The sequence below is a fragment of the Panulirus ornatus genome, chromosome 58 (genome assembly GCF_036320965.1).
Source record: "Panulirus ornatus isolate Po-2019 chromosome 58, ASM3632096v1, whole genome shotgun sequence".
NCBI classification, from domain to species: Eukaryota; Metazoa; Arthropoda; class Malacostraca; order Decapoda; family Palinuridae; genus Panulirus; species Panulirus ornatus.
This window is the reverse complement of record NC_092281.1, coordinates 5,996,405-6,009,391: the sequence shown is the minus strand read 5'-3', so window position 1 is coordinate 6,009,391 and position 12,987 is coordinate 5,996,405. Positions and strand designations below refer to the sequence as shown.

Here is a 12,987-nt window from a genome sequence, read left to right as displayed (position 1 = left end):
AATTTAAACATGGTTTGTGCCCGATATAGTAAGCTCATTATGGTTTTAGCCTGCATATGACATACGTGTCTTGTCGTTGTCCATGCGCCGAGTGTGTGTGAGAGTGGTGTTAGAATCATCCTTAACACCTGAGGAAATAGTTAGATAGTTTTCGTCTTGTGGATGAAGCTTGGCGCTGACGGCCTTAATGACCCTGGCAGATGATAGACCTAAAGCCAAATACAACCAACCAACTGTTTCTTGTGCGACCCAACACAGTAATCGTACATAAGAGAAGAATGTAATTTCAAAGATAAGTTGTTATGGTAGACAACTGTTGCCTGTCTGGAGCAGTTGTAAGTTGGTAAGAATTGCTTGACTCTTATTTAGAATATCATATAATGTTGGATACGCTTCAAGTGGAAATACAGACCTGGAAAATATTACGTAAGGTTAAATATAATTCTTCTTATCAATATATGTCAGACGTACAGATCTAGTGTGTGTGTGTGTGTGTGTGTGTGTGTGTGTGTGTGTGTGTGTGTGTGTGTGTGTGTGTGTGTGTGTGTGGATGCATGGGTGAGGAGGAGGAGGAGGAGCACCAAGCGTTGGGATGATATCACAAGTGGAAAGATTGGATATCCCGCGTGACTAACTAACATTAGGAAGTGTTCAGACCTGAGACATCTACACGCAGGAGAAGATTAATAATAATGCATGACCTCACTACCATCTGCTTGCTTGGTATTCAGGCAGCTACCGCAGCTGTGCTTGGCCATGGTACATGATTTTTAGGCACAGTTGGTTCTAATACAGACGGAGAGAGGAAGTAGATGTTATGGTCGAGTCTGTACCCTAGATATGTACTAATGACTTGATTGCTCTCACCCACTCACGACTCCCTACCTACAGGAAGTCGTAAGATGAAAGTCAGATACACTCCTGGTGTCAGAGGAACTGAAAGACAATGAAGGAGCCACGCTTGGGCGGTCAATAAGGCCTTGAATAGTCAGGGGTGAGAGGGAGAGATGTGTGTGTGTGCGTGTGTGTCTGTGTCTGTGTTTGTAGGTGCGTGTGTAGGGAGGTCAGCTAAGTTTAGGATGATTCTTGGCTGAGTATAACAAGTAAGGTCATCTTCTTTACTTCCTTCAAGGTTAATTTCCTTTACTACCTCTTTAGTTCTTACCTTATGAGAAAAGTTTATCTCTTTGCACTTGTAGTGTATTTTAGGAATAGACCTTGAATCTTGAGGCCTCGTAAAGTGTTCGACCAGCGTTGTAAAGTGTACAACCAACGTTGTAGCGGTACGACCTGCGTTGTAGCGGTACGACCAGCGTTGTAACGGTACGACCAGCGTTGTGAAGGTACGATGTCTAAAAATAACAATGACTGCATGAGAAGTTATTGAGGTATTTCAAAGATATTTCCGCACACACACACACACACACACACACACACACACGAGATGTGGCCCCTCACGGTACCAATAGGTAATTACAAACCCCTGCCGAAATGTGCATGCGAGTGTGTATCCATTGCCATATCATATTGTAGACTCGCATGCATCTTGTTAACGCTAATATATGACATCCCATATACCCGACGTCTTCACTCACAGTGTCGTGTTCTGGGGAATGTTCTGACCTGACATTACGGACAACAACGTCCTACACGTCTATGAATCAAGAATTTACGAGGGAGAAATGGCTGCTGCTGTCTTACACTCGTAACTGTCCTCCGCCTCCAACACAGTGTCGTACGTCACTACCGCAATGCTGATCCATCGTTCTGCAAAACAATCCATTACACTATTCAGCCTTGTGGATCCGTTGCTGGGATGGGAGTGAGTGCGAGCGAACAAGCAACTTGCCATGGCGGGAAACCAAGCAGATTATATCCTCTGAGAACATCATAGAGTCTGTGAGACGCGGTGATGACGATCTGATCCGACGACATCAACAAAACCTGGAGGCAAGACCGTGAGGTGGGCGATGAGTTTGGAGCCTGGAGGGATGCGCAGGCGAGGGGTCATCCTACCTTCATCACACTTTCTTTGCTGTTTTCCCAGTGTACACTGCACATTGGTTCGTGCTGACCTGGTGCGCACTGGAGAAGGCACTGGAATGCATGTGACTGGGTCATAAGTATTTTCAAACTAAGGTGTCTACAGGGCTTTTCCTGGGTCTTCTCCAGAACCTTTACCTCGCTGTGTTGCATGTGGTGATTGGCAGTCGTCTCTCGATGTTTCTTCGCATCCCCCTCCCCCACAATTCCTGTCTTACTCAACTCATTGGTTTTCTTGTTCTTTGTTTATGGATTACAAGAGAACTTTCTCTAGCCACGCAGAAGAAAAGAAGGAATGAAGGGAAAAAGAATAGGTAACGAACAGTAGAATTTTAAGGGTGAGGAAAGAGTCGAGAGTTTTCCCCAGTTCGCTTTTCCAGTGGTGTTTGCCTGAGTAGTATCATTACAAACAGGAGGAAGCTTGAGCGTATGAGACGCAACCTACAAGGAAGTAGTGGCGCTATACAAGCAGGTGGAGTACTTGATGACCCTGATGACTGCTCGATGCCTCGACGCCATAGTTCTCCTCTCACCTTTAACTTGCAGTTTTCAGACCTCCACTACTACAATGTTTCACACATAATATATATACATATATATATATATATATATATATATATATATATATATATATATATATATATATATATATATATATATATATATATATATATATATATATATATATATGAAGCCTATAAACTTCAGTTGTAATATAATCACCAAATTTCCCTAAATTATTGTATTCCCTGATTTTTCCTTTAATCGTAAACTAAGAATATATTGACAAAAAATCGGAAGATAATGTTCAACCGAGGAAATATAACAAGAGACACAACAACAAGGATGATGCTAAGCACATGGTTCCGTCAGCCGAGCCTGGCTGACGATTCTGAGCAAGACGCCTCAACCTTCCTCAGCATATGTGAGCAAGATGTGTCCAGCTGGTGGGAAGCGGCGTCTGGAGATCCCACTGGTTCACGTGTGTACGTAAGTGTCCCGGACGCGACGGAGAAGGTGGAAGAACGACGAGATGCCAGGTGGATTATGCAAGTCTCTCGCCTTTGTTAGGTTCACATAGCTCGTGAGGTCTGAGGTGACCCCCCTTGCTTCGTCTTGTCCTCCTTTCTCTTTCAAAACAGGGGAAAGTATTTTTTCTTTCCATCTTTCCCACTACGAACAAATGAAATTCATTAGTCACCAGGTCAGCAGGTGCCTCGCCTTATATTATCTTTCACACAAAACTTTGAAGCTGTTCCCATAATTCCAACACCAAATCGTGACAGAGTACATATGTGCCAGAGAACCCCAGGCCTCACCATGCGTAACACTTTATAATGGTTATTTAAGAGGTAAGACTTCGCCGATATTGTCCAAGACAAGAAACCGTGAAGCGATAAGTCCAGACAAACACTTGCCACAATTTGGTTTTGGATGTAGATGCGTCATGGCGGCATCTTCATGTAGGATTTCAACATTTGTTTGAGATTAGCAAAAAACAATTTGCAGGTACAGAAGCACATTGCTCGATATGATAGTTAGCTATTGATAACTGGTCAGTGAACAAGAGAGTACCTAACTTTTATCTTTCCAAATGTCAAGATCCAGGTAATGATTAAGTTATGTGGCTATGTCAATATTAACACCGAACTTCATTCCAAAGATCAAAAACATTTAAGCTTTACTTATAGAAGTATGAAGCTTAGTATGGCTGAGGATGGTAGAGGACACTACGCAGCGACTGTGAGAAATGTATACTCATGAATTCCCCGGAGGGAGGAGGATGAGGCGGGTGGCGTGTTTCCCAAACCACACCCGTAGCCCAACCCACCTCCCTCCCTGCCGCTCCCGCCACTTGCCAGTCTCTCTCTCTCTCTCTCTCTCTCTCTCTCTCTCTCTCTCTCTCTCTCTCTCTCTCTCTCTCTCTCTCTCTCTCTTTTGACGACGTTTTCCCGTCAAGACAACACTGTTTCTGTGAAGATGAGTTGTCCTTCATGTGTACATTGAACGATATTTCTACCGTAAGGAATTTTTACCGTAAGGAATCTTCTACTTTCTTTTACTTTTATTTCTTAAAATTATATATTTGGAGACTATGGCTTGAGAATGGGAATGAAAGATATTATTTTGAACTTTGAATGATACAGTGCATTCCTCTCCAGATGAGGGTAGGTTACTTGAAATAAGTGAATGACTTACACAGCCACTCACGGTTACATCATGATGATGTAAGAAAGCCTGGGTAGAAAAGTGAGTTCTTCTGGTGTTACAAGTCACTTGCCCTCCTCTGCACAGGAATGTAAGACATTTTGTCATATCAGTTCACCAGACCAACTCGACCTGCAATCCTTTAATTGTCTGACTTCTGGTTCATGTCCTCACTCCCTCTGGTCCACCTACTGTGGCTGAATCTATCTCACTATCCTGTACGAGCTGTTGGAATAACCTCGAAAGCATGGAGTATCTTGTCTCAGCTTCCCTGTCACATAGAAGATTATTTTCACCACACAGCCAGTGTAGATACAAGTATATACATATATATATATATATATATATATATATATATATATATATATATATATATATATATATATATATATATATATATATATCTTTTTTATCTATTTATATTTATTATACTTTATCGCTATCTTCCGCCTTAGCGAGGTAGCGCAAGGAAACAGACGAAAGAATGACCCAATCCACCCACATACACATGTATATACATACACGTCCACACACTCACATATACATACCTATACATATATACACATATATACACATGTACATAATTCATACTTGCTGCCTTTATTCATTCCCGTCGCCACCCCACCACACATGAAATGATAACCCTCTCCCCTAGCACGCGCGAGATGGTAGCGCTAGGAAAAGACAACAAAGGCGACATTCATTCCCACTCAATCTCTGGCTGTCATGTATAATGCACCGAAACCACAGCTCCCTTTCCACATCCAGGCCCCACAGAATTGTCCATGGTTTACCCCAGACGCTTCACATGCCCTGGTTCAATCCACTGACAGCACGTCGATCCCGGTTTACCACATCGTTCCAATTCACTCTATTCCTTGCACGACTTTCACCCCCCTGCATGTTCAGGCCCCGATCGGTCAAAATCTTTTTCAACCCATCCTTCCACCTCCAATTTGGTCTCCCACTTCTCGTTCCCTCCACCTCTGACACATATATCCTTTTTGTCAATCTTTCCTCACTCATTCTTTCCATGTGACCAAATCATTTCGATACACCCTTTTCTGCTCTCTCAACCACACTCTTTTTATTACCACACATCTCTCTTACCCTTTCATTACTTACTCGATCAAACCACCTCACACCACATATTGTCCTCAAACATCTCATTTCCAACACATCCATCCTCCTCCGCACAACCCTATCTATAGCCCATGCCTCGCAACCATACAACATTGTTGGAACCACTATACCTTCAAACATACCCATTTTTGCTTTCCGAGATAATGTTCTCGCCTTCCACACATTCTTCAACGCTCCCAGAACTTTCGCCCCCTTCCCCACCCTGTGACTCACTTCCGCTTCCATGGTTCCATATATATATTTGTGTGTGTGTGTGTGTGTGTGTGTGTGTTTGTGTGTGTGTGTAAGGCACCGACTGTCTCTCTGTTGTACGTTCTAATATGGAACGTGGTGATTCACTTGACTAGAATTAGAAATAATAAAACATAGGTACTGATATCCCTGCAGCCTAGTTCATTTACATCCAGCGTGTGACCTGCTCACTAAGTATCGTGTCTGGCTGTAATGTACGTATGTGGGCAGGGGAGGATTTCCTCATCATGACACCAGAATCCCCTGGCCATACTTTCTTTTCATTGCTTGCGTGGTTCTCTCTCTCTCTCTCTCTCTCTCTCTCTCTCTCTCTCTCTCTCTCTCTCTCTCTCTCTCTCTCTCTCTCTAGGAACTTCTCTACCTTCGACTACCACCTCTCACACGACCCCTGACATATCCGGTGTGACCTTTAGTAACCCCCCACACACACAGTCAGAGAGGGAGGCGGGCACACTGGAGGAAGACAAAAACGCCTGCAACTAAGTTAGACTGACCTCGGCTCGGGTATATAAGCTCGAGTCGAGCTGTGAGAGGACATTATCACCACCTCACTCACACCACCAACATGCAGCTCGTGAGTACAGCAGGAGACACCTGCAACCTGGAAAAGACGAGAAAGTGACTCGGCGCATTAACGTCTTAGCAGCATCTTGGAGAAAATGATAAGGGAATCTTGAGTGAAGAAAACTCTTGATTTTTTTGTTCTCCCTCTTGTTACTACCGTATGACTGACGTGGGTGTAGTCGTGCAAGACAGTAATCCATCCGTCCATACACACGAGGATCAGTAAACAAGCGATGGAATAAGACAAGAGACGGACTCAGTCCATGTAGGGGAAATTACTGACACTTTTGATTTGTGTGAGAGGGACTCAAGACCTCAGTAACTTTCTAGTGATGTGTTTAACATCTCCCTATGACGGATCTCTGGTGTTGAAGTGCAGAGAAGACATGACTTTTTAGATTTTTTTTTTTTTCCAGCTTCGATCAGACGTTGATGTTAAATATAAGATTTGTATTTTTTTTTTTTTGAGATTAAGTTCAGCTCAAACATTAAACAAACAATGTTCTTATAAACGATTGACATGACTGGTTGCACTCAGGACTCACTCCCTGTCTCCTGTCGCAGGTGCTATTCGCCTGCCTGGCCGTCGTCGCTCTCGCAGCGCCCCAGAACCCTGAATACCGACACATCGCCATCCTGAGGGACGAACGTGAGGATCGTGGCGATGGTAACTTCCGCTATGAGTTCGAGACTGAGAACGGCATCCACGTGAACGCCGTCGGCGCCCCGGGCTCTAATGGCCAGAGCAACATCCAGGGCTTCTACAGGTAGGTTCTGGCTCTCCCAGAGGACCGAAGCACCTTGCCGTACGAGACCTTCCAGTCTCCTTTCATCAGGGAAAACAAGAGTCTGCCTCACCTCGCCTCACGTGATGAGGGTCGCCGAGTGGTGTCGTAATGATCTCTCATCATTATCAGTCTTTCTTCGTTGGGTAAATCATCACGTATTTCCCGAAAAAAAAAAGATTGTCATATACGTTTAGGATTTCTTTTCGTTTCTTTTCTCTTCATGTGTTGATCATGTCGTGGGTTAGTGGTTAGTACAGAAAAGAGAAATTCCCTCGATGACTCACTATCGCCAGGGGTCAAGCTCAGGAAACTGGTCAGTCGAGGTCATGATTATTCTTGCTTTTCACATTCAGTCCAGCGGGAGGCTGGAAATCCTCCCCTCAAGATTTTACTTTTCTAAAAGAAGGAACAGAACATGGAGCCAAGTGAGGATTTTCCCCCTAAGGCTCAGTTCTCTGTTCTTAACGCTACTTCGTTGACATGGGAAACGAATTTGTGTGTGTCATATATATACATATATATATATATATATATATATATATATATATATATATATATATATATATATATATATATACATATATATATACATATATATATATATATATATATATATATATATATATATATATATATATATATATATATATATATATATATATATATATATATATATATATATATATATATATATACATATATATATATATATATAAATATATATATACATATATATATATATATATATATATATATATATATATATATATATATATATATATATATATATATATATATATATATATATATATATATATATATATATATATATATATATATATATATATATATATATATATATATATATATATATATATATATATATATATATATATATATATATATATATATATGGAAATCAGAATATTCATGACATCAGAATTTTCATGACATCAGAATGATAGGATGATTCTCATGACTTTCTTATGTTATTCGTTCTTAGATTAACGTTAACCTCTCACCTCTGACCCAGTAACCTTCCCTCCGCACCTCCTCCTGTTTCGGACCTTCAACCTTCCCCCTTTCTTTATCATGTTCCTCCCACTCCACCATGAGTGATCGTGAACGTCATGTTCCTCCCACTCCATCATGAGAGATCGTGAACGTCATGTTCCTCCCACTCCACCATGAGAGATCGTGAACGTCATGTTCCTCCCACTCCACCATGAGAGATCGTGAACGTCATGTTCCTCCCACTCCACCATGAGAGATCGTGAACGTCATGTTCCTCCCACTCTTCCTCAGGTATCCATTGGAGGATGGCTCCATCGCTGAGGTTACTTACGTCGCCGACGAGGGCGGCTTCCGGCCCGAGTCCCCGCTGATCCCCGCCATCCCTGAACATGTTTACGAGCTCCTCCGCATCGCCGAGGAGCAGCGCAGCTCAGGCATCAAGTTTGACGAACAAGGTTTCCGGATTAATTAAGAGAATCTGGGATCTACAGAGCTCAGAAACTGTACAGTACTCACCAAGACAAAACCAGGAAACACGGACAATGTCATCAAACCTTACCATATATGAATAGTTTATGCAGATGCATGTATGTGTGTGTGTGTGTGTGTGTGTGTGTGTGTGTGTGTGTGTGTGTGTGTTCATCCTGTCCTGCAAACAATCACTAACTGTATCACAGACACCATCAGTTCACTTAACAAAACCAGTCCTCACAAAATCCCCACAAAGTTCTTACAAACGTTCTCCAGCTTAAACTCATTTTGTGCTCTGTACATACATCCCCCCCCACACTCACACACATACACACATACGCACACTTTCTTCTATCTACACTTACTCTATACAACTTGACATAGCTGGAAATCTCCTAGACCAGCACATGAGGTATGTCTGCAACACTAGTACACGTCAGACTCCACGTGAAGCCAGCCCCACTCACTGCAACCCCAGCAAACAGAACCAGGCAGACAACAGTCACTGAGGCCGAGCAATACGGACACACACAGTAGTTGCTCAGTTAGCCTCACCATGATGGCTCCAGTGATGCTGCCGACACACACACCAAGGACGGAAACACGTTTTGCTTGACACAACAATAGTATTACATATGTATATGCATTCATTTCTTGTTCCGTAGATCTAATAATAAAGTTATCGAGAAGCATAATGTTACTGGTTTTTCTTGAAGTTTCTTCTGTTTAAATGTAAGCCCGAGGAATATACTCATAAAATTGACTGATGAAATTAGTGATGGTAACATTGCTCTATGTGTATACATGCTAAATTTATGTTCATACATACGGATACATACGGATACATGCACCACAATCTTTAATGTCATCTTCATCCTCAGAAAAATTAAAATTTGGCGAGCCTCACTCACGCTGAGGATGGAGGACATAGTCTGATCTTTGGAAACTGAATGATAAGGAAGTACATAGTAAGCTAAGATAAATCTCCATTTAAGATTTTGAAAAAACTTTTCGAAATTCGTTGACAGAATGTTGGCTATGAGACATATATCTAGTGTTAAATGTATTTTTGAACGCCATAGAATCCATTCTAACTTCTTGTCAATAATAGGTTCACTCTGTTTGATTTCTTTGTATTAGTGAACGAGAATGCATAGGAAGACGCCTTACAATTCTAATAACCTGTTTTGATTTCTTGTTATCAATATTCCATAGCCTTCAGTCACAGAAAAATATATTAACAAATTAAACAACGTCACACATATATGTATATATATATATATATATATATATATATATATATATATATATATATATATATATATATATATATATATATATATACATATATATATATATATATGTATATATATATATATATATATATATATATATATATATATATATGTATATATATATATATATATATATATATATATATATATATATATATATATATATATATATATATATATATATATATATATATATATATACATATATATATATATATATATATATATATATATATATATATATATATATATATATATATATATATATATATATATATATATATATATATATATATATATATATATATGTATATATATATATATTGGAAAGGATCACAATTTTGCGAGTGATCAAGATATTCCTAAGAGTCCACGGGGAAAATGAAACATGATAAGTTCCCAAGTGCACTTTCGTGTAATAATCACATCATCAGGGGAGACACAAGAGGGAAATATAACAGTCAGTTGATATACATCGAAGAGACGAGCTAGGACGCCATTTGGTAAACATGCGATTGTCCAAGACAGACAAGGAGCGTTCATAAACTTATCATTTTACAAATCTTATCAACAATAAAGTTATCTAATTTGTATAGACCATCACTAATATTAAGATTATAATTCTTTGTGTATCTGATAATAGAAAATTCAATGGTACTTCTCGTGGTAATAGAGTTAGAGTTGATAACTTGGATGGCATTACTCCAGTCAATACAATGATCATAGTTTTTAACGTGATTAAACAACATTTGATTCTTGTCTCGTTCTTATATTATATTTATGCTGCTTAAGTCTAACAGAAAGATCCTTACCAGTCTGCCCAACATAAAATTTATCACAGTTTCCACATGGCATTTCATAGATGCATCCAGGAGAATTTTCTGGTGAATTCCTGATTAAGATATTCTTTGTAGTATTGTTGTTGCTGAAGGCAACATTCACATTAAAGGAGCTAAGCAACATGGGAAGTAAAGTAGAATTATCATTAAAAGGGAGAACTAAAAGATTCTTGGTGTCAATGGGAGGTTTGGCTCAACTCTATAAATGATTTCTTTGCTAACTTAGGCATTACGTATTTGCAGTCCAGAGTTTATTGGCGATGAGTTTGAGAGGATATATTCTATTTAATCTAAGTTAAAGTACCCTAGATCTTTCATTGATAAATCCCTTAAGTTAGCGAGTCAAGAGAGGACAAGCAGGGAATACGCGGGAAATATTCTTTCTCCCCTGTCCCCAGGGATAATATATATATATATATATATATATATATATATATATATATATATATATATATATATATATATATATATTTATTTATTTATTTTGCTTTGTCGCTGTCTCCCGCGTTTGCGAGGTAGCGTAAGGAAACAAACGAAAGAAATGGCCCAACCCACCCCCATACACATGTATATACATACACGTCCACACACGCAAATATACATACCTATACATCTCAATGTACACATATATATACACACACAGACACATACATATATACCAATGCACACAATTCACACTGTCTGCCTTTATTCATTTCCATCGCCACCTCGCCACACATGGAATACCATCCCCCTCCTCCCTCATGTGTGCGAGGTAGCGCTAGGAAAAGACAACAAAGGCCCCATTCGATCACACTCAGTCTCTAGCTGTCATGCAATAATGCCCGAAACCACAGCTCCCTTTCCACATCCAGGCCCCACACAACTTTCCATGGTTTACCCCAGACGCTTCACATGCCCTGATTCAATCCACTGACAGCACGTCAACCCCGGTATACCACATCGATCCAATTCACTCTATTCCTTGCCCGCTTTTCACTCTCCTGCATGTTCAGGCCCCGATCACTTAAAATCTTTTTCACTCCATCTTTCCACCTCCAATTTGGTCTCCCACTTCTCCTCGTTCCCTCCACCTCCGACACATATATCCTCTTGGTCAATCTTTCCTCACTCATTCTCTCCATGTGCCCAAACCATTTCAAAACACCCTCTTCTGCTCTCTCAACCACGCTCTTTATATTTCCACATATCTCTCTTACCCTTACATTACTTACTCGATCAAACCACCTCACACCACACATTGTCCTCAAACATCTCATTTCCAGCACATCCATCCTCCTGCGCACAACTCTATCCATAGCCTACGCCTCGCAACCATACAACATTGTTGGAACCACTATTCCTTCAAACATACCCATTTTTGGTTTCCGAGATAATGTTCTCGACTTCCACACATTCTTCAAGGCTCCCAGGATTTTCGCCCCCTCCCCCACCCTATGATTCACTTCCGCTTCCATGGTTCCATCCGCTGCCAGATCCACTCCCAGATATCTAAAACACTTTACTTCCTCCAGTTTTTTCTCCATTCAAACTTACCTCCCAATTGACTTGACCCTCAACCCTACTGTACCTAAGAACCTTGCTCTTATTCACATTCACTCTTAACTTTCTTCTTTCACACACTTTACCAAACTCAGTCACCAGCTTCTGCAGTTTCTCACATGAATCAGCCACCAGCGCTGTATCATCAGCGAACAACAACTGACTCACTTCCCAAGCTCTTTCATCCACAACAGACTTCATACTTGCCCCTCTTTCCAAAACTCTTGCATTCACCTCCCTAACAACCCCATCCATAAACAAATTAAACAACCATGGAGACATCACACACCCCTGCCGCAAACCTACATTCACTGAGAACCAATCACTTTCCTCTCTTCCTACACGTACACATGCCTTATATCCTCGATAAAAACTTTTCACTGCTTCTAACAACTTGCCTCCCACACCATATATTCTTAATACCTTCCACAGAGCATCTCTATCGACTCTATCATATGCCTTCTCCAGATCCATAAATGCTACATACAAATCCATTTGCTTTTCTAAGTATTTCTCACATACATTCTTCAAAGCAAACACCTGATCCACACATCCTCTACCACTTCTGAAACCACACTGCTCTTCCCCAATCTGATACTCTGTACATGTCTTCACCCTCTCAATCAATACCCTCCCATACAATTTACCAGGAATACTCAACAAACTTATACCTCTGTAATTTGAGCACTCACTCTTATCCCCTTTGCCTTTGTACAATGGCACTATGCAAGCATTCCGCCAATCCTCAGGCACCTCACCATGAGTCATACATACATTAAATAACCTTACCAACCAGTCAACAATACAGTCACCCCCTTTTTTAATAGA

General features: G+C 40.4%; 1 protein-coding gene across 2 annotated transcripts in view; it reads left to right on the top strand.

Moving 5' to 3' along the window:
• LOC139766891 (cuticle protein AM1199-like) overlaps nt 1-9,178 on the top strand; it is a 24,033-nt gene extending 14,855 nt beyond the window's left edge. Inside the window, exons 1-3 of one of the 2 annotated variants that reach the window (XM_071695903.1) lie at nt 6,093-6,220; nt 6,775-6,977; nt 8,304-9,178. In XM_071695903.1, coding sequence (XP_071552004.1) covers nt 6,212-6,220; nt 6,775-6,977; nt 8,304-8,484 — 393 coding nt within the window. In that variant the 5' untranslated portion in view covers nt 6,093-6,211 and the 3' untranslated portion in view covers nt 8,485-9,178. Of the gene's footprint in view, nt 1-6,092; nt 6,221-6,774; nt 6,978-8,303 lie in introns of those variants that run through there. The other variant, XM_071695904.1, reaches the window with a different exon arrangement.
• Nucleotides 9,179-12,987: the final 3,809 nt, after the last annotated feature.